Source organism: Chrysemys picta, chromosome 2, assembly GCF_011386835.1.
Source record: "Chrysemys picta bellii isolate R12L10 chromosome 2, ASM1138683v2, whole genome shotgun sequence".
NCBI classification, from domain to species: domain Eukaryota; kingdom Metazoa; phylum Chordata; order Testudines; family Emydidae; genus Chrysemys; species Chrysemys picta.
Genome location: NC_088792.1, coordinates 23,572,288 through 23,595,589, shown reverse-complemented (window position 1 = coordinate 23,595,589; position 23,302 = coordinate 23,572,288). Strand labels below are relative to the sequence as shown.

Below are 23,302 nucleotides of genomic sequence, written 5' to 3'. Positions count from 1 at the left end.
AACTGTCAAATGCTTGGGAAGCTTCTTAGATAGATACTTCTTAGAGCTGGAGGATGCTCGAAAGATGAGTACATCCATATTGTAGCAGCAACTGTTGCCATGTCCCAGGCCCTTCAGCAGGTGGAGACATTGTGACATCAAGCTTACCAGGGAGCTGTGGGTCTATAGTACCTCAGTTATACCAACTCTATTGTATAATAGTGAAACATGGATGCTAAGGAAGCCGGAAAAGCAGTAAATTGACTATATCAGCACTGGTATGGTTTTGTTGGCCTTCTTAGTATTGGCATGTTGTTACTAGGATGGAAGACCAATGAATTAGGAAGTTACCAAGGAATGCTGCTACACAGTTGGTGATCAGATGGCTGCCAAAAGCTTTGGTGGCACGATAAGCTCACCAATGACATATACAGACTGAACATTCAGCCAAACTGTCTTAATGAGCTACCTAGAGATTGATTGCATTGGTACTCGATTTGTTTCATGGGCATCCTACTAGATTGCTAGCTGCTTTTCAACTGAAGTGTGGGGAGGGGGGGAGAGTGTGTGATAGGAGTGAGTGTGGGGCAGGGAGAGACAGACTGTGTTGGGGAGTGAGAGAAAGTGTGTGGGAGGGAGTGTATATATGTGAGAGAGACAGTGTGTGTGTTGCGGGAGAATGAGTGTGTCGGAATGTTGTCTCTTTAAATTCAGACAGCAGCCGGAAGTAACCGGTCTTAAGGCAGGGGACACTCCCCGACATCAGTCCCGCCTTCCTCCCCAGCTCTGCACAGCACACCAGTCTCGCGCACACGCACACATCCTAGGTGGTTTTATTTTGTTGGTAAACAGAGTTTTGCTGCCAAAAGTAGCATTGTCGTGTTTACATCGCCACTGTACACTGTGTAGTGTAGACAAGGCCATACTCTTGCAGTACTTCTTAAATGTATGCTTGTCCTGCAAAGTGATGCACTTTAGACGTGTGTGAATAGAATAATTTAAAATTAGACTGGACAAAGCACTAGACTAGAGGGACACTGTTATTCACTGGTTGAATGACTTACGCTAGTTGGTCTCATCTCTAATTTTTGATTTGGGCTTGAAAAAAACAATTTGAAACATGCTAATATTGCACTGCCTAATAAAAGTAGAACTTTATACTAATAGGGCTTATAGCTGATCAGAGAGTCACAACTATTGATCGGCTTTTCAATGCTTTCATTTGGAAGCAGGACCAGATATTCTTCTCACCTTTCAGATTTTGGGTTTTTAAGATGCCGTACCATTAGTAGCAATAAAATGCTATGCAGAAGAGTTGCAAATGGGCAAAATAAAAACAGCTTTAGACATATTTTGGCTTAAGTTTTGAAAGTACTGTGTTTTGGATTAAACATGCCAAATGTAGTTAAACTCTACATTATGCTTATTGCTATGACTTATTGTATGAATTCTTCTACAGAATACTTTCTGAAATAGATAAATTCTCTTGGACTGTAGCCTCATATGAGTCTGTTCCAGATAGGAGACTACTTTTTGTGACTTGGAAAGCAGTAGTCTAAATTGCTTGAATTGGATACCAGCCTTATATAGACAACCTCTAAGTCATTATACTTTTTATTTTCAATCTTACTATTTTCCAGGGCAATTCTGTTTTCTTTGTTATCTGATAATGTTTTTGTGTAGACTTCTTCATAAAAAGCAGAGCTGATGGAATTTTTTACATCAGAAAATGCTGATTTGTCGAAAAAGAAACATTTTGTGGAAATGGGTTTTTGATTAAATTTCATTTTAAAAAGGAACTGAGCCTTCTAATAAGAATATTTCAACCTTTGATTTTCCATTTTGAAATAACTTTTTGTTTTAATTTTATGTCATACAACATAATACAGAAAAGTCAAAATCAGGACATAACATTTTGATAATCTCCAAACTAAGTTTTTCTGGAATTCTGTTTCGCTGGAAATTTCAGTATTTTTTGTTTTGGTTCCTTTTTTTCACGTGGTAAAAAAATTAAATTGCAGATTCTGATTTCCATCCAGCTCTAATAAAAAGCTTGTGTACAGTTTTATTTAATGTCTCTAATGCTTCATGAGAAAAATTCTATTTAGGCATAATTATTTTATATCATGTGTCTTCTGTTTCTAATTATTAAGGATGATTGGGTAACAGTCCATTGTATGCCCGTTGGTTGTTCTGTGGTGTTTCTCATTATGCAGTCCACTACCAGTAAAAAGATAATGGGAGACATAACACATCTGGTCTGAGGCCAGTATTAACTTTAAATGGCTTAGTCAATTCACTGTTATGTGTTCCTTAGCATTTCACATTTTTTATAGAAGCTCAGAATGATCAAAAATTTTGGAGCGATTCCATAGTGGTGTAGCAACTTCAATAAAACTGTTATATCTGTTGTATCAAAGGCTTTCATACAAGGGTCATACAGTGGACTTTCATGTAGAAGTTTGAAGATGACCTCACCTTGGTATGACATACCCATAGAGACATGCAAGCCAAAACAAATGATCTCCAGGCCTGTGCACAGTTATTAGGGTTGAAAATCAACACAGGCAAAACTAAAACCGTAATAATCAATGCGAAACAAGAAACCCCAATAACACTTTCTGGGCCTGACATAGAAGAGGTTCAATAATTCACATATCTTGGCAATATTATAAGTACAACACGTAGAACAGACGAAGACATTAAAGCCAAAATAATGAAAACCAGACATGCTTTCATAACTGTAATGCCATTCTGAAGAAACAGAAATCATTCCCTCCAAACTAAACTTAAGACTTTTACAATGGTGTTAAATATTTGGTCTTACTACATGGTGCTGAAACTTGGAGACTTAAGACCTTACTAACTCATCTCCAAGTTTTCATAAACAGCTGCCTTAAACAAATCCTCAATATTATGAGAGGCCAGAAAAAATCACAAATGAAGAACTCTGGAAGAGGACGAAACAGAAACTGAGAGGACAGGAAAGTATTGAACGAAAATGGAGATGGCTAGGAAATACATAAGGAAAGACCCAAATAACATAATAAAACAAGTTGAATTGGAACCTGAAGAGCCAGAGGTGACTAGATAAACTAAGGATAGCGTGGAAATGCATAATGGAAACAGAATTGAAATCTATCAAAATAAAATGGGAAGAAGCTAAGACTGCAGCAAGAGACCATCAAAGATGAAGGTTCTGTTCCACATGAAATAAAGAGGCATATGGATAACAATAATCTTTTTCCTTCAAAGTTTATGTTCTCTTGTTTATTTCTTATCCAAGCATTGTGACCTATGCTGTCACAGTGATTTGACATCATCTAAATACCTAGCTAGATCCTCTGTGATGTTACATAGTTGCTGTTAAGACAATTATGTCAGAGGATTCTGAACTCTTAAGGAACACACAGGAACACATCTAGTTTTCTTGGAAACAGGAATAGAATATAAGAACATTGTACTAAAGCACTTTCTCCCCTCCGGTAGAATATGTTTATGAAGTGTCAGAGTCTCTTTAAATTTAATACTTATAGTAGGTGTTCTTTGAGCTTCCTTGCATGTTATGGTCTGGATTTGTTCACATGGATGATGTTGGTGTGCACACAACACACTTGATTGTTTTCAAGAGCCATATGTGACTATGTAAGCTTCTCAAAAATGTGGCCAGGAAAGTCTCTTCCCTTGCATCAAAGGTCTGTTTATGCACAGTACCAAAATTCTGAAAAGGGCTTTAGTTTTTTAATTTCATTATGTGCTGCTACTTCAGGTTGACCCACTCTGCCCCTGACCTCCCCCCAGAAGGGGCGGGACCTTGGGCAGAAGGGGTGGGGCTGTGGAGTCAGCGTCCCCCAGCGAGCCAATCTGCACTGCCTGGCTCCGGCCCCTGCTGCAGTAGGGGCAGCCGGAGCACCGGGCCCTTTTAAATCACCGGCCCCGGGGCATCTGCTCCTTTTGTCACCTCCCCCCATTGGCGGCCTGGGGGGGTTGGGGGGGGGCAATGACATTAAAGCGCTGCCATGGCATGGTACGCATGCTGGCCCGTACCACCTTACTTTCACCCCTGGCAACAGGAAATCTCTTGTGAATTTTCGCTTGTAATCCAAAGTGTTCCTTCTCACTTTGGCTAGCTCTACAGTAACCAGTTGGTACATTGGTATTTAAACTCCACTTACTGTGCTTCCAGCTCTGTATTCATACCAGGATTATTTTCCTTTCAAGTTCCCCTAATTAGTTTACAATGAAAGCTGCATGGGCTAAAGCAAACTGTAACAAATTAGCCTGGCAGTTATAGTTTAAAGGAACACTTAGTTTCATCTCAAAATTTAGGTTTTTCAGGCAAAGCAGGATGGGTTAGGATTGGAGATATGCAAAATCTAATATGAAGGGAATGACTTTTGTGAGCTGAACTGAAAATCTGTTTAAGAACAGTTCCTTGCAGTGTTGTGATTCTAAATTCAATTGCATTGTGTTGGTGCATGAGAACCAAAAGACGAAATGTATCCATCTAGTTTCATTTATTTTCTTTCATTTTGAGCATAAAGTAAATGAACAGCATAAATGGAAGAAACTAACTTCAATTTTTGCATTTTCGTAATAACACAATTCAGCATTAGTGCATTTTGATTCTGTTCATTCATTCCTGAAGAAATCTATACTAACCTTTCAAGTTTTGGTCCACTTAGAAAATATTTATCATCATTAGTAGGCAGATCTCATTGTCACATGAGATCAACTAACAACTAGTTTTACTTAGCTGTGAGTACCCTGTATAGAAAACACTTTCTTGCTTTTCTAGAGAGAAAAGTGTTTTCAGATTCTGCTGGTGTACCAGTCCGGCCTTTAATGACATTAATTTGTAGACTAGTTTCTCAAATCTTTCAAGTTCTAGAAGAGAATATGCTTCATAATTGTAACCTTTTATTATCCTGACTTTAAAGAAGTCCTTCGTTTAACTGTAGTAATATTGTTAAATGGTACCATGATGTTAGTAGCATTTTAGTAATGCTTTAATTACTTTGATGCGATAAGCAACAGTGTTATGTAGATCACTGAAAAATATTTGGCTTACAGTAGTTTCTTTCGATTTTACGGAATAGACCTGGTAGCTGAGAACCATACTTGTGTCTGCACCACTTGAAAAATATAATTGGGTTTTCCAAAGTAGGAGAGTTATGTAATGTTACATGTTTTGGCTAATACACAGTTTTAAATAAGGCTGATGACAAAGGTAGAAAGATAAGGCACCAGGTGTTTTTTGTGACATAGAGCATCAGCAGGCAACCAGTCACCGCACTGCAGCTCATGTTTTAAATCAGGCAGTTTATCTGAGATGTCTCCCTTGCTTTGAGTTACGCAAAACTGTTTCCAGGGGAATGCTACACCTCACTGCTTGCAAAGCTTCTTTGCCTTGTGCTTTCTTTTAGTGACACGTGTACAGATTTGTGAAACCTCCATTGTTAAAGGAGAGGAGATATGTTTGTCTCTCTGATGTACTACCTTTTTGACATACATTATTCTTGGTTATTTGCCACCCCCAGTAGCCACATGCTGGTGGTTACTAATTGTGGGTGATAGTGAAGTGAGCTTTGACAATGCTAACAGCAAATATGCAGCAGGGCGTTGCATTCCTTTTTCTGGGGCTTTAAGTTTTTAATTGGTCATGGCAGAAAAAATAGTTCATCGTAAATTCAGGACTTGGCAGGGACTGGCAGTGTAGGGTGCAGGGCACATCGAAAATGAAAAATACAGTCAACAGTTATTCAGGGCTAAGCACAAGTATCTGTATGATAATGTGGACTTGTGTACATTTTAAAAAGTGCAGAACTGTATAACTCTAAGCATTTTGAAAAGAAATCTTAATATGAATAAAACATTCTTGAAACTATTAACATTGAATTTGATTTAGTGTTCAACACTGTCTTTAGGGTGTTGGTAATATTTGCCACAGTATTTCTACATGGATTATTCTTTGCTGTCTTTTTAATAATTAAAAATGTCTCCAAGTGGCGAATGTGACTGTACTTATCAAACTTGCATGAAAAGTTCAATAAAAAATGGTATTGTGGAAAACATTTCCTGTTTCTGTATTTAAAGGTCCCTAATATCCCCTTTTTCCATCCACAAAGCTTGACTAGGCAGGCTTTGAATAGGAGTTAACTGCAGGCCTCCGATACCTGCTGCCCTCTCTCTCAGCACAGAACATCAGTGGAGTTGCTTTGTGGATGCTGTGTTGTCAAAGCTGCCAGACCCAGAGTCTAGGTACAAGAAGCTGGTGTCAGTGCCTCTTCTGTTGCAGAAAGGAAGTCTTAGTCTTAAGTTGAGCTAGTGTGTATTGTAAAGATACAGGCTGTGGAATGGAACAGGGATTTCTGTATAGCCATTATAATGGGCACTGTGTGAAAATAATCACTGAAAATGGGTAAGCTGCCTTATTGGGCACAGCACTGCTTTATCAAGTTAAAATTAGCTCTGCCCACCTGATTCATGTTTAAGGGACCTCAAGCAAAAAAAAGCTTTATTTACCAATTTATGAACAATGGTGCTTCAGGCCATTTAGTCCCAAAGTAACTAAAAATAAAAGCCAGGGCTATACTACAAAGTTTGGTCAATGTAAGTTGCCTTGCGTTGACCTAGCTGTGCATGTATCTACACTCTTTCAAGGCCTCCCTCAGCTGCATGGCTCCACATGGAGCTCTTCTAATAGCCCGTGTGTCTGGTTGTTGGAAGTCAGCCAACAGCCACTCCGCATTGACACTTGAGGCAACTTTTCCTCACAAGTATTATGCAAGACTGAACCGGCAGCTGTAACTATTGAGATCTTTTTCTCACTGAGATCCAATCTTGTGAGTAAACCACACCAGCGCCGCTTCAGTCTACCGAAAGCATATTCAACTGTCTTTCCGCAGCTGCTGAGTGAGTAGTTGAATCTTTCCTTGGTGCTGTTGAGGTGCCTATTGTATGGCTTCATGAGCAAGGGATAGGCGTGGCTCCCCAGGATTACTATTGGCATTTCAACATCACCATTGGTAATCCACTGGTTGGGAAAGAATGTGTCTGCTTGCAGCTTTCTGAACAGTCCTGTATTATTATTAGAGATGTGAGCGTCATGCACCTTCCCTGACCAGTTGTCATTGATCCACCAAAGCTTGTATAATCGTAAAAAAAGTAGTTTTTCTGTTGATGTACTCTGTGGCAAGGCGGGCTGGTGTCAAACCAGGGACATGTGTGCCATCTATCACCCCACTGCTGTTTAGAAACCCCATAGCTGCAAATCCATCCATTGTGTCCTGCACATTACCAAGGGTCACAGTCCTGTGTAGTAGAAGACAATTAATGGCCCTGCATAGTTGCAAAACAACGGCCCGCACTGTGGAGTTTCCAACTCCAGAATGATTTCCCATTGACAGTAGTAATCCAGCGCTACAAGCTCCCACTGTGCAATCGCCAGTCATTTCGCAACTGTTAGTATAGATCTCATTCTGGAGTCTCTGTGCTGGAGGGTTGCAGTGAGCTTAGCTCACAGATCCAGGAATGTGGGCTTTTGCAGCTGAAAGTTTTGCATCCATTGCTTGTCATCCCAAACCTGCAATTTACAATGCAATCCCAATCAGTTAGTGCTGGGGTGGGCAAACTTTTTGGCCCGAGGGCCACATCAGGGTTGCGCAACTGTATGGAGGGCCGGGTAGGGAAGGCTGTGCCTCCCCAAACAGCCTGGCCCTGCCCCCTCCCACTTCCCGCCCCCTGACAGCTCCCCCGGGACTCCCACTCCCTATCCAACCGCCCTCTGCTCCTCGTCCCCTGACCACCCCGCCCCGGGACACCCCACCCCTAACTGCCCCCCAGGATCCCACTCCCTTGTCCAACCCCCCCTGCTCTGTGTCCCCTGACTGCCCTCCAGACCCCTATCCACATCCCCGCCCCCTGACAGGCCTCCCGGGACTCCCACTCCCAACCCTCCCTGTTCCCCATCCCCTGACCACCCCCCGAGAAGCTCCATCCCATCCAATTGCCCCCTCCTCCCTGACTGTCCCCCAGAATCCTCCACTCTCTTACCCAACCGCCTCCGCTTCCCGCCCCCTTACCAGCAGCCGGAAGCTCACAGCCACGACACCTGGCCAGAGCCAGCTGCGCCCCCCACGCTGCCCAGCGCGAGTGGCAGGCCAGAGCGCGGCCCGAGCGGTGGCGTGACTGCGGGGGAGGGGGGACAGTAGGGGAGGAGCCGGGGAATAGGTTCCCCGGCTGGGAGCTCAGGGGCCAGGCAGGCTCATGTCTGAGTTACTGTTTGTTTTTCAGGCCCAGAAATGGCACTGCACCGTCTGCAGATGCTCCATAAGTGCCATTGATAATCTTGAATTGGTTTTTGCTGTGTCCCACAGCAGTCTGTCCTCCATGAAATCGTCATGTACCTTGCTGCTGTGGTTCTTCCTACGGGCTCTGCAAATAATGGAGGATCATTCATCCTGTGTTTGCAATGCTCATGAAAATAGTGCAGAGCTATGCAGGCTCCATGCTTCTGTCAGAGATGGCAGACAGCAAGAAGTGCTGTGTGGTTTTGTGGGATTTTTTAAAAAGGTGCAAAAATTATGGGACATGTGGCATTATGGGATGGGGAAAGTTGCATGGTTCTCCAAGTCTCCCTTGCATATTCATTTTGCCCCACCATGCTTTGCTAAAATTTCCCCAAAGACAGTGTTCCAGATGATGGCGAGTTGCACACTGGGTTATGTATCCATGGTGCATTGCACTGTGCATCAGCGTAAGCACTCCTGATGAGTACTTGCAATGCTAATGCAAGGAGCCAAGAATGCACCTGCACAAGTGATATGGTAACTGTGGTGTCTTTATGCCAATGTAACTTGCATTGACCAAAGTTTGTAGTGTAGACATGGTCAAAGTGTGATGTAGAAGTGTAGACCTTCCAAAACAGAGCTGTAGAGCGTCTAAAATGCAACTATAGCTTCAACTCTTGCCCAGCTTGGGCTGGGACCCCTCGAGAGTTGATAGCCTTCATACTCTGGGGTAGGGGAAAATGCAAAAAATGTTGATTCAGAAGAGGTGCCATATGTATGCCATATGTCGCTCTGCTTGACCAAAAGTGTATTCTTTATGTTTTGAGGACTTAAGGGTAGAATGATAGAGATAGATCAGGATCTTGAAGGGTGCAGATATGGAATTAAATTACATACTTTTTTATGCTTAACTTTTAGTTCTTGTTATGATTAGTAAAGGGACATCTAAAGGATTATATAGTTCCATACGTTCTATACGGTTAGTACAGGGGTCTCAAACTCAAATGACCATGAGGGCCACATGAGGACTAGTACATTGGCCCGAGGGCCGCATTACTGACACCTCCTCCCTCCTGCCCCCACTCCACCCCTTCCATGAGGCCCCGCCCCTGCCCTGCCTCTTCCCACCCCTTCCCTGCCCCCATTCCAACCCTTTCCCCAAAATCTCCACCCCAACTCTGCCCCCTCCCTGCCCCCAGGGGGTGCAGGAGGAGTGTGGAGTGTGGTGGGGGCTCAGGGCAGGGAGTTGGGGTGTGGGGTGCAGGAGGGGTGAGGGGTACAGCAAGGGGTCAGGGTGCAGGGTGTGGTGGGGGCTCAGGGCAGGGGGTTGGGGTGCAAGAGGGGTGCAGGGTGCACCAGGGGGATCAGGGCAGTGGGTTGGGGTGCAAGAGGAGTGTGGGGTGCGGCAGGGGGCTCAGGGCAGGGGGTTGGGGTGCAAGAGGAGTGTGGGGTGTGGCAGGGGGTTCAGAGCAGGGGGTCGGGGTGCAGGGTGCGGCAGGGAGCTCAGGGCAGGGGTCAGTCAGGGTGCAGGAGGGGTGCAGGGTACGGCAGGGGGTCGGGGTGCAAGGTGCGGCAGGTGGCTCAGGGCAGTGGGTTGGGATGCAGGAAGGGTGAGGGGTGAGGCAGGGGGTCGGGGTGCAGGAGGGGTGCGGCGGGGGGCTCAGGGCAGTGGGTTGGGATGCAGGAGGGGTGCGGGGTGAGGCAGGGGGTTGGGGTGCAGGAGGGGTGCGGGGCGAGGCAGGGGGTTGGGGTGCAGGAGGGGTGCAGGGTATGGCAGGGGGTCAGGGTGCGGCAGGGGGCTCAGGACAGGGGGTTCGGCTGCAGGAGAGGTTCGGGGGGCAGGATCTGGCCCGGCGTGTACTGGTGGCAGAGCAGGCTGCCTGCCTGTCTGTGTGCCCTGCCCCCGCAAGAGGCTGAAACGTGGGGAAGGGGGGGCGGAGGGACTGTGCATTTCTGTTGCTTGAGGCAGTGCCTCCAGCAGCTCCCATTGGCCGCAGATCCCCGTTCCCGGCCAATGGGAGCTGCTGGGGGCGCGGCCTAAAGTAACAGCCACACACAGCCCCTCCACCCCCCCTTCCCCACGTTCCAACCTCTTCCCGGAGCTGCGCAGGGCGGGCAGGCAGGCAGGGAGCCTGCCCTGCTCCCGGTGCACGTCCGGCCACCGCTCTGGTAAACACTGGGGGGGGGGGGGGGCTGCGAGGGGCTCATGGGCCGCAGAAAATCACCCCGCGGGCTGCATGCGGCCCGCGGGCTGCGTGTTTGAGACCCCTGGGTTAGTACAAGTATTAAAAACAACGAGACCCTTTTTTGTAAGGCATACACAAAGGTGTATGTCATGTGAATGTAAGGCAAGTAAGTATTAACCTGAGCCAGAACACACAATTGTACCCTGTTAAGCAAGGCTTAATAGACACATTTTAGTTTAATTTGAGAGAATTTATAAACTACTTTAATCTTGTGCGTTTGGCTTTTTCTCCCTCCTATTTATCTTTCCCACCTATCTAAGGCTATCCTGCATACTTCAGAAGCAATGTGCGCAGGAGGAAAGTGGGTGTGGGAGAGGCAGGCAAAGAGAGACTGGAAGGAATAGGAGATGGAAATGCTACATGCAATATCAAGTTCAGCTGTGTGCTTAGCATTGTTCAAAACACAGAGGTGACATGGTCCATGCATTAAGGAGCTTATGCTCTAAATTCTGGATGTCAAACATATATGTGGAGCAGGCCAAATTCCATTTTGGATTATGGTTTGTGGACAAGGTATATATTTAGGATTACATACACCTCTCAATCCATAATGGATGTCAATGGCATGCTTCCACAAAGATCAAGGGTGGAATATGAAATGTATGTAATATCTAGACTAGCCTATTTATTTGGTTAGTGCCTTACCGTTATATCAAGCAGCATGGGATTATTAGGCTCACCTTTAGGAACACTTTTATTTGCCAATTGTTCCTCTTCCTTCCCTATCTTTCTTTTTTTCTACTTCTAGTCTTCTACCTTCCACTCCCCATTGTTTTTGTTCTCCCTTACTTGCAGAAGATCCAAATCCCCATTCTATGAAAACCCTCATCCTTATTTTATCTGCTGAAATGACCAGCACTTAAGTAGCTAATACTGCCATTTAAAATGTCAACATCCGATTTTAGAGGTAACACATCAGTGAAAATAATAGGGAGTGGGAGAATTCTTGGAACCATTGTGTCAGTGGGTCTGCAGACTCAGGAAGATAGCATTGCATCAATTTGAAAGGTGAGGGCTGCCACCTCGAGATCTAGAAACTTTTAAAATTTTATATATAACTTAGATGCTACAGAATCTGAACAGGCAATGTGTGAGCCAAAAAAATACAGAATTTTGTCCAGGATATATTACACATCTTGTCTAAATGGACAAACTGTACAATCAACACAAAATACAGAAAATTGATTTACCACATAGTAGTACCACACCCTGCCCCAATCTTAGGTATTAAATAAAACGGTGTAGTGGTTATTACTGAGGACATCAGAATAACTGTGTTTTGAGGAAGCATTTGTAAGAGGAGATTATATCAGCAGTACATAGTATCTCAGGCAAATAGAAGCATGAAGGAAGGAATCTGGGGTGCTGGAACAATTTTTATAGTGGGAGTGATGCGAGCAGTTGAACCAAACTGTAAACCCTGTACATGATGGAAACCGCTTCAAGCCAGAGGGTGCGGCAGCACCCACTGTACCCCTAGTTCCAGGTTCCAGCACTTATGGAAAGAATATGAGAGCAGATATGTACAAAGGAGAATTGTTCAGTGTTTTACAAACTTTAATGTGGAATGGAACTTAGGATAAACAATAGCAACATGCATTATCTTATCCATCTACAGTAATCTGATATCTGTCATCAGCAGTGATCAGTAGCAGATGTTTTGAAGGAAGGCAAAAAAAAAGTTACTTAACCCCCGCTTCCTAAATCTTCCTCCTTTTTTTTTCTTTCTTTCTTATACCTTTCAACCCTTCTGAAGGAGCATAGGTTTTGAGACAAATATTGAATGAAAGTTTTATGTTTAATTATAGGTTCTGATTCATTGTAAACATGAAAAATATACATATGTACTATTTTGTTTTGTGGCAAATTCAAAAATGAATATTCCTACTAGATACTTTGTAGAGACATTTAAGTTTTGATTTCCCAGCCGTCTGCCTCTAAGTTAGCCTAGATTGCCCATCTATTGAATTCTACATTAATAAAATATTATAGTCTAGTACAGAGGAACACAAATATTCATTAATAATTTCCATGCACTTAAATTCTTTATGTAGGAAATCTATATTGAACACATAGCCTCTTAGTGAAAGCCTAGTGAGGTTCAGAGATTTACTTAAAGAACAAACATCTTTATACAAAAAGGCAGAAAAATCTACCCATGTTTGTAATTCCAGGGTACATATCTGCTAAGTGTAATGATTATACTGGACAAATTTCAGTGGTGCATTAAAAAAAGAATTTTTTTTCCTGGAGAAAAGGGATTCCCAAAACTTTGACGCTGGGGTCAATATTTGTAACTTTAAAAATGTCAGAGCTACATAATTTTTTGTATCAAAACCACACATGTACATTCACATAACAATAATTAAAAGAGAGGCAATCAGAGCAATCTCTTCTGCCACCACTTAATTGCAGCATGTGTGGTGTGTTTGGCATCTCCACTCACCATCATTTGTTTCCTCACTTTTCTGGCCCCCAGAAGCTTCTTACAAACTTTTTAAAAATGCAGGACATGCTTTGAAAAACTTCCTAGTGGAATTTGAACCTACAGCGCTGAACTTCACTTTATAGCAGAATAAATACTACCTAATCCTACATTGCTGCTTACCTAGACACCCTTCCATAAGACCTCATAAGGAGGGAGAACCAGTCAGGGTTCATGTCATCGCCACAAAGAGGGGAAAGCTTTGGGCCTGACTGTGCATAAGTGTCCCAGCCTCAGGGCCACTGCTTCTCCATGTGTTCTGCTACACTTGCTGCCTCTGCTACACTTCTTGGGGTGACTTCCAGTCAGTCCCCACTGGGGATTCTTACTAGTCACCCTAATGTTCCTGGGAATCTGTAACCTGGAAGTGGGGGCAGGAGAAAGGGTTTATAAATCCTCCCCTTTGGTGCATGACAGCTTCACACTTCAAGCCAAACAATCAGTCACAGAACTCCTCCAGGTCACAAGTAGGCAGAGTGCCCATGAGGAGGGTGGTGATGGGGTGTGTGTGTCAATCCTTAGAGGGGCCACCGCTTTTCTTTCCCCTACTGGCCCAGACAAAGTTTCCCTACCTCTGAGGCTTGGGGGGAGGAACAGGGAGTAGAGGCAATTTTAGACTGTAAAGTGAGAACAAAGTAAAGAACTAGCAACATAAATAAAAATCTTATTTAAATATCTTGAAATACCTGCAAAATCACTTAAATTAAAAAAAATCAGTCCATCCTTTTTCATGGAAGCAGTGCAGAGCATGACTGGCATGTATTTAACATCCATAGTTGCTTAATTCTTTTTCAAAAGTAGAAACTGAGATTTGTGTATGATTGTTCTTGCTCCCAATGAGCATACCTCATTCTTTCTCACTTCAGTTTTTTGAGGTCTTAATAACCACCAGACAAGTCATTTTTCAAAATCATCAGATAGTATTCTGGTCTCTCACAAAATACCCAAAAGAGAAGTTACCCTTGTACAGTGTCCTTAAAACTGAGAGGCATGTTGTATTGACTAATCTCGCTGTGGACTTGACTGTTGTATTTATTGGTCTCACACTATCATTTACACTGTGCTAAAACAATACTTCCTACACACCTGTACTATGGAGTATACATGAGTGTGTATTTACCTGGTTTACAATTTTTTAATTGACATTTACTTCAACTATTTAACCATGTTTATACATTCTTATTATGAATCTTGGGTCCTGGATAATTAGTGGTTCTTTGTACCAGTTCCAGATATTAAATTTATTGCTCCTTATAGTACCATATCTACTTGTCATTTTTACATTGTATTTTCATTAATTAAGTGTGCTTGTAGTAATTGCTTTTTTTTTTCTTTTCCTTTCTCCTTAGGTTCATTTTCCAGATACAGAAAGGGCAGAATGGCTAAATAAGGTAAGATGTTCTTCCAAATAGCTGATGGACTTGAGGATAAAATATTTATTGTCCTTTTACATTTGATGTTTTGGCAGTTGATCAATGTACAGATCTGTACCCCACACACTAAATACAGTTTGTGTAAACCAAGGGCCAATCTTTCTTTAGTTGATAATTGTGATGCCAGTGTAATAGTACTAAATCATGATCTGCCATTCTTGAACAGAGTGATCCATTTCAATCTGCATTAAAATAATTTAAATCAGACTTATGGACAGTCAACTGCAGATTCTAAGCATAAATTTACCTTTTTGCTTGGCTCGTGTCCTAATGTACCATATACAAATTAACCAATTTTGTATTTGTTTTATAAGTGAACAGAACTTTGAAGTGCCATGTGTATAAAATAAAATAAAACACAGAACAATGCACCTTCAGTTGGTGTAGGGTCTTTCATTCAAAGTGTATCCCAGAACAATATTTTAGTAATAGTAAATATTAGAATAGAGAAATTAATATGTATAGTAATGGGCAAAAAAGTTCTTAAACAAGATATGAAAATAGATGGCGAATTGAGACACTGGTCCAAGAAGGCTTTTCCATGTGGTAGGAAATGCAGAAGTGAGGGCTCTCTTGGCAAATGGCAGAGAGAAGAGTTGTATTATATTTAAAAAAATCTTTTGCTTTGAAGACTTTCTCCGTTGACTCGTGTTGAAATAATACAAATATGTATGTTCTTAACTGTTCAATACAATCTTTATTTCTTTTTCCTCAGACTGTAAAACACTTGTGGCCTTTTATTTGCCAGTTTATTGAGAAACTTTTCAGAGAAACGATAGAACCTGCTGTGAGAGGAGCAAACAACCACCTTAGTACCTTCAGTTTCACAAAGATTGATATAGGTCACCAGGTCAGTTTCTTCTAACATATGAGTTTTTAAATGTGTCTCTCTCTTGCTTGCTTTTTAACATGATACATGAATTTACACAAGTAAGGGCTTTTGGTGACATTTGATTGTAAATTCTCAGGGGCAGATGATGTCTTTGAATGTGTTTGTGCAGCACCCAGCACAATGAAGTCCTGTTAAGGGCCTCTGGGTGCTATTATAATATAAATATTAAATAATAAAATACAAATGTGTGTGACTTGGGAGGCAAATTTAATGCTGCCTTTTGATCTAAGGTCACCATTGTGGAAAGATTATCCCACTTGTGGGAGAATGGCAAAGAGTAATCCTTAATCTTAAAGGATTCTGATATTAACATAATTAAATGTAAGCCTCTCAATAATACCTTTTTAAATTAACTCAGTAGGCTTAAATGATACTTTAGGCGGAGGAATCTTATTTGCTTGGTTAATTTAAAAAAAATTATCACTGCTGATCCCATTGGTAACAAATTTTGGGCAAAAAAGACTAGTGTAAGGCCTATGATTTCAGTGGGGAGCACTAGTACGTTGGTTGAGTATGTATAATGCTACTGTTGTGCTAAAGTACTACACTACTGTGAGTTTCCTTCTTGAAGAAGGAATTACCCTCACCCCTATTTCCTTACACAGCAGAATCTTCATTCCAGCTTTGTGTGGTGTGGCTATTAATGTCTCATTGTGGTTGGTTAGGTGGATGATTGCTAGTATAATGTAGCAATAATGAAGCAAAAACAAAAAATAAAAAGATTGTAAAGCATATATAAGAACTTGTGTAACAAGCTTTTTAGGCAGTCAATAATTGATGCTTACAATTTTCTTCCCCCTTATCTTGAACAAATATTACCCTTCCCCTTTTCATGAGTCTGACAGTGTTTGAAAGTCAAATTCATTCCTCGTGTTTCTCTATTGACTTCAATGAATTTAAATGAGTGAATGAATTTGGTCTCAGCCTCCAGTGTAAAGTCATAGGAGAAGCTCAGATATAGAGGTAACAATGTAGAGAAAATATTTGACAGCATACTTCCAGTCTAATTTAGAGAGAATGAAATCTTGCTTATATATTCATTGAATTTTAAGGATAGGATCCTGATTCATATTGCCACTTTAACTCATAAAGTTGCACACCAAAATTCCTCTGTCTGCTGGTCTGTCAGGAGCTCTTCAGAAGACTTCTGTTGCTTCTTTGATAGTTCTGGTTTGTTTGTATTTCCATTTCTTAGAACCTCAATGCTGATAATTAAAAGGATCAGATCCTGGGCACTGCTCTGGCCACTTTGCACTATGTCAATGACACAAATGGTTTGTACAGCTTCCTTAACAGTCAGCTGGGTATTCCTCTGGCAAGGCTGAATCTCTGGCTTGCAGAGAAGGCATGGCATGGCCAGAGCATGCTACCCTCTAGCAGTCCCCAGCTGTGGAGCCCTTTGGGATTGTTCCAGCCAAATGAAATTGAGCTTCTCTGAGACTCCTTTGAATTACAACAAAGTCTAGAATGACCTCCAGTAGCCTTTCAGATTGGGGAAATACAAAGATGGGTTAGAGCAACCAATATGCTTATGCTCATCTGTGTCAAGTGGAGTTGTAGAGCAGTTGAGGATGTAGTAACACAGAGCACATCATGGGACACCGTCAGTATCGGGTCGAGTAATTGAGAACGCCGGTCAGGGAAATAACCCACTTCCTTCCTTCCCTGACAAACCAAGGGACGCGTCCCCCTCCCCCAGTAATTATTCACTACACCAGTACTGACTTGGACTCTAAATACATTCTGTGGGTGGCCTACCTGAGATCACTTATCCACTTATGAGATGTTTTAAAAACTCCTGCACCCCAATCTGGGTCTATGCTGGTTATGTACTATGTATATATCTTATGAACCTTGTAACTGACACTTGTAATCCCTCATAACTAAAGCCTGACCCCAGATGTACAGTACCTTCCTTCTTAATTTGTGTAAATTTGATTTTAAACATTAACTTTAATATACTTTTTTTGTGTGGAAAAGTCCTACATTGTTCTTCCAACCTATCATGAGTGCAAAGAACGGTTTCCGTTGGGGATTTCAAAGTGCTTGCGTCTCCTTTTCTCCCATCATGCCCACTGGGAATCGGGAGATCTGAGGTTCAGCTTCCAGTGCTGCTACAGTCTCCCTGGCGATGTAAGTCAGTCTCTCTGACTTCATTCTGTAAAATGGGGATGATAATGCTTTCTTTCTTCCAACTTTTATCTGTCTTGCTTTTTGAGGCAGAGAATCTTACTATGTGCTTGTACAGCACCTAACTCAGTGAACCCTGATCTCACTTGGTATCTTAAGGTGCATTTCTAATATAAATAGTAAATAATAAAGTATAAGCTGAACAAGGTCAGCTCTTAGGCCTGGTCTACACTGCGTGGTGGGGGATCGATCTAAGATACGCAACTTCAGCTACAAGAATAGCGTAGCTGAAGTCGACGTATCTTAGATCGACTTAGAATCACTTTCTTCGCGTCCTCGCGGTGCGGGATCGATGGCTGCCACTCCCCCTCGACTCCGCTTCCGCCTCTTGCCGTGGTGTAGTTCCGGAGTCGACGGCAGAGAAATCGATCCCCGTTAGATCGATCACTACCCACTGGATTGGGTAGTAGACTACCCTTAGATTGAAGAGACCCAGGAAAGGAAAACCCAGGAAGTGATGTTAATAAATAAATTGGTGGGACTCTTCCATATGTGTCAGTATTGAATCAGTGTCTGAGCATGGTGTTCTGAGTGGTGCAAGGTCAGGAGCAGAACCCTGAGAAGTTGAATATGCTGTCTTTCATTTGGGACACAAAACCGAGGCTCTGATAAAGACAAGACTAATACTGTAATATATAAAGAATCCTGGAGGTTAATTCTTACATTCTGGCTAAATTCCAATTCAGACAACTAAGTTGTGCATATGAAAACTTTCCCTGTAGTTTCAGTTGTGTAGTGTTACACTGATCTCCTTGTGTAGTGTTGCTCTCTGCAGTATATCTGAAACTTTCCACCCAGAAGTGGGTGATGGGAGAAATATGATTCCTTCGAGACTTTTTTTTTAAATGAAAGCTGCTTTATAAGTGTTATTTCTAGACTTGATAGAAAGCTTATTGAAATCAGTGAGAATGTTTATATTGACTTTCATTGGCAGTGGTCTTTGGGTCAGGCCCTCAGTGTGCACGCTCACAGGAGTTGCACATGGGCAAAATTAACATTCTTACATGTACCAAGAGAGGCTATAGCAAGATGGGTCTTTGTCTTCTCTCATAAGAACACGTATTATTAAAGAATTGTAAGAATGAAAGATACAGAACATGTATTTTTACATAATTAATTCCAGCATATCCTTTTAATACAATATAGAACTATAAAATCAATTCAAATTACCACGAGATTCAATGTCTTGGAATCCTACCTTTCCACTAAAAAAGTTGAAGTTTAAACTACCATAAATGAGTCTTTTCATGATATAGTTTAGTTATTTTAGAAAAATCTAAAATGGAAATGTTGGTTAGTGAACTAGTTCTAACGATATAGTTTGCTGTGAGTTGTAAGGAAGGATTCAGAGGACCTCACCCTCACTTACAAACAGACAAAATAAAATCTGTAAAAACAGTCATTAAAGAACATTAAACAGAACTATTTGCTTAGCCTCATCAGCGTGTGTGTCTAATTTCTTAATTTTTCTCAGACCAGGTGTAGACCGGCCCAATTGCACTGCTCTGCTATACCAGGGTATTAAAGTTTGAATCTTCGTCTTTCACTTTGGAGATCAGCAAGAGCTGAAAACTTTGCAGATGCTGTGTCACAGCTTCTCCACACTGGCTGATATGAATGAGTTGCAGTGTTCTAAATTGCATATGATTCTTGTCAGCTTCCATTAAATGCTGCTGTTTTAACAAGCCTGATAAAGGAAGTGATGGGATGTTTCTTTTGAGGGGGAGATTAGTGATGTCCCCTGTCAAGCAGGAAAGAGATTTTTAAGGGGAACAAAGGCTTATCATAAAATATATAGGTAAAGCCTGAAACCTAAGCCATGGATGCTGTTTCCAGGAATGGTCTGGCAAGGTTTGTCGAGCCACAACATGGCAGCACTTGGATGAAGCTGGGTACATGGCCAGTAAATTCCCACTCCTACTTCACTGTGTTAAATTGACAAATATGTTTTAAATTGCATTTTTTAGTGATGCTTTGGTGAAATAATGTAGATAATAAATATGTAAGCAATTCCTGCTGCAACTTTGTTTATGTTACTCAATACTATATCCTTCTGTTAAAGATAAGGTTCAAAACATGACAAATTTTTGAAGAAAGTTTAACATTTTTAAATGGACACCTTATTGTTATTGTTTCAGCCGCTTCGGATAAATGGTGTAAAAGTGTACACTGAAAACGTAGATAAAAGACAGATCATTTTGGATCTTCAGATCAGGTAATCCTATTTATTTATTATCATATAAAAGCATGCACATCCATTATAAAAATATTTTAGAATTTATGATTTGTTTATTTTGGTTCTGCATTCATGTTGTTGGGGGTTTTATAACTGAATTTGTTAGGAGGTCATTCTCAGTTCTTTAAGCAAATGTAATATCTGTTAATATAATTGTGCATATAGTCATTACCTAAAGCAGTCTGTATGTTTGCTTTATGAATACACAATTTAAAAATAACTTGATTTTTTCTAAAATGACAAGTCATCCCAATTCCCTGGCTGCCGGGGCCGTGCTTGGGGCTCCGCTCCCAGCCCCACCCCCAGCTCTGGCCCCAGCCTTAGCCCTCTTACCCCTGTCTGCATCCCCCCCTCCCGGAGACTCAGCCCCACTCCTGGTTCTGGGGGCGCAGACAAGATAAGGGGAGATGCAAGGTAAAAAGTTTGGGGACCACTGCCCTAGCCTCTGATTGCTAGAAGTTGGGAGTGGATGATAGGGGATGGATCACTAGGTGATTGCCTGTTCTGTTAATTCCCTTTGAAGCACCAGGCATTGGCCAATTCCGAAGACAGGATACTGGGCTAAATGGACCATCAGTCTGACCCAGTATGGCCGTTCTTGTGTTTTTATAGGCATGGGAGAGCCATAGTGATACTATTTATGTCTTTCTGGCTTTCAATCTTGATTAACCTAGTAATGAATTTTCAGATATCTGTATCTCACAGAAGATGTCTGCTATTGCAAGACTATTCCTCCATCCAGGAACAAATAGGCTTAAGATGAATGCTTAGATGTAGTGGTTTATTACTCTCATGGACCCCAAAAGAGAAATCAACAAGTAGAATTTTTTCTACTGGATGTTGCAAAGTCCATAGTTTAACTACCACATTAAACCCGTGAACATAGCCTTCATTTCCGCCAGGAGGGCCTTATTATGGAAGTGTAAGAGTGTCCAGACAAAAATTTCAGGTCTCTGTAGTCTGAGGTTCTCAGCACGTTCAGAAAAGGAAGTTTTGTATGAATTCCAACTTTAAGAACTTCCTCAGGGCAGCAACTTTATTCCAACCTCCCAAGGTCATACAGCATGATGTTGGAACCTCATTCTTCTCTTTACAGCACAGATTGAACCCTTCCACAGTTTACAAGGCCAGAAGGGACCATTGTGATCATCTAGTCTGACCTCCTGTGTAACACGGGCCATAGAACTTCCCCAATATAATTCCTAGAAAACATCCTATTTTGACAGAAGGTGTCATATGCAGTGTTGTAGCCATGTAGAAGGTGTCATACATCTATCCATTAGCAGCCATCAGGATGTCTACTGTATCTCCAATTAGATTAGTTTATTTGAAGTTGGAAGCTTTCGCTAATGAGACCTAGTGTTACACATTTAATTCTGTCTGGTAGTCCTCAGAACTGTCATAATATTCATTCACTTCAAGAAATATTCCTCCTTTAGTTTAACATCAGAGTCCAGGTTTTACAAGCACTGATAATCTCAGAGCAGGATATTCACGTGTCCTGTACTGAGATTTGCTAGATAGCCATTAGTTAAACACATACTGCATATTGCTCATCCAGTCTTAGCCAATGTAATTTCCTTTCTTTTTGCAGAAGTCTTCTTAAGGCCTTTGTGACCAGGTGAAGATGGCAGTGATTTATATATAATCTGCCTCATTTTGTTTGTCCAAATTTAAAGAATAATCCTGTTTCCCACCCCTGAAACACATCTGTATACTTTAGCATGAAGAAGAATAGGAAAATGTATCTGTGCTTATCTGAAAATTCCTTTCTGTGTGTAGGATCTGGCTCACCTTGGGACAAACAAATGATCCAATATAAAGATGAAAATTAACATACAAGGATTTGAGTTTGTTGTTGTTATGTAGAATTCACCATGCTCTGCAATAGGAGAAATGTTTTCCATAAATGTGTTTAACGGAGTTGAATTTAGGAAAGTAGATTTGAATTATCCTGGCTGTGGAAGTTTCCTCAACTGGAGGGCGCATCAGGAGATGGGGCACTTCTCTGTTGCCAGTGATTGACAAATCTGGTTCTGCCCAAGGTGCAAGCACGCTGAAGTACCCAGTGTAATAGATTTGTGGACTTTGGGGCTTGTCTCCCTGGAAAGTTAGAGCTCAAACAGAGAGGGTGTATTTACAGTACACTGGCTACTCTCCACTAATTCCCTATTTATTAATTCTTATTGCACACTAAAAGTTCCTTTGTGACCATTACCTTAATTCACTCTAGGGCTTAGCTATGCCGCAAACTACTATGTTGCAAGCCAGGAAGTAAATCTTTCCACACCAGCTTGCTTCACAGTAAGGTCCCATATGAACAGTGGTACAATGCAATGAAAGTCCTGGAGTGCAGCTTGGAGTATTACATTTTGAAGTAGCAGCACGCTAAGCCCTGCTCTGCAAATTTCACTGTGCTGTAGCAGTGTCTGCATGGGACTGTAGAGTCACACCTTGGCTTGTTGTCAGGGTGGATTTGATTTAAATCAAATTGATTTAAATCACTAGTCAGGAAGACTTGATTTAACCATGGATTTCTACATAAAAGTACATTCTTGTTGGTTGTTATAACCTTAATACATATTCTTCACAACTCAGAGATAGGTGTAGGTTTCATTTTTAGAAGGTACACACTATACATTTTTAAGGTGATTTATTTTGAAAACTTTTCAGATTAGTTTTACAGCTATATCAGAAATGAATGATGGTTTGGTTATTTTATTTACCAAAGGTAATTGAAGCAGATATTTATGAAATAATTGGGAGGTGAACTATCTCCAATTCAACAGGTTAATCATTAACATTTTGAGGATTTTCTTGCCATAATGTATTAGGAGGAGAACATCCCCAGACAGGCATGTAAATTGTTTTATTTAACTAAAACAACAATGTTCTGTATTCTGGATTTTTTTCTTCAACAGCAAATATATAATATTTTAACAAAACAAACATATGAATTTTTGAATTTAGTTAAACATTCAAGTTTTTTAAAATCAGGTTTGTTTTTGTTATAGTTGTTTTTAACTAAAATAGTTAAATGAAATATTTAAAAAAAATGTAATAGACTATGTCAGCCAGGTCAACATGAAAAACTTAAAATATTGTCATCTGCAGCTAACTCAGTCATCTTCACCTTCATTTTCCTATTTGTTCATAATCTGGAAAGGAAGAACAAGCTTTCCTGCTTTTTCAGGTCCCAAACGATTTCTCAATTTGGAATGAATTAGTCCAAAGGAAGAAAATATTCTTTCTACACTGGCAGAAGAAGCTACTGCTATTAAAAGTGAGATTATACTTCAACAGTCTCTGAATCCAAGTGCTTAAGTCACTTCCACCAGTTCACTGGTGTGACTTTCTTTAAAACATCATCAGCAAACATATATTTCTTGAATGGCTCTTGTTCCCAAACTGGGTCTCTTTTGCAGCCTGCTGCCGTTATAGGTTTTCCCTTCTAGTCAGAGAATGGTATGGTAGATCTCAAATCAATGGAGGCTACACTCAGAAAGAACTCAAGACTTCTGGAATATGCTGCTCAAACAGTTTCTGTATT

General features: G+C 41.3%; 1 protein-coding gene across 5 annotated transcripts in view; it reads left to right on the top strand.

Moving 5' to 3' along the window:
• ESYT2 (extended synaptotagmin 2) overlaps nucleotides 1-23,302 on the top strand; it is a 141,225-nt gene that overhangs the window by 26,312 nt on the left and 91,611 nt on the right. For 4 of the 5 annotated variants that reach the window (XM_005308107.5, XM_005308106.5, XM_008162969.4 and 1 more), the window contains exons 2-4: nucleotides 14,351-14,392; nucleotides 15,150-15,284; nucleotides 19,655-19,731. In XM_005308107.5, coding sequence (XP_005308164.1) covers nucleotides 14,351-14,392; nucleotides 15,150-15,284; nucleotides 19,655-19,731 — 254 coding nt within the window. Of the gene's footprint in view, nucleotides 1-10,366; nucleotides 10,440-14,350; nucleotides 14,393-15,149; nucleotides 15,285-19,654; nucleotides 19,732-23,302 lie in introns of those variants that run through there. The other variant, XM_065582772.1, reaches the window with a different exon arrangement.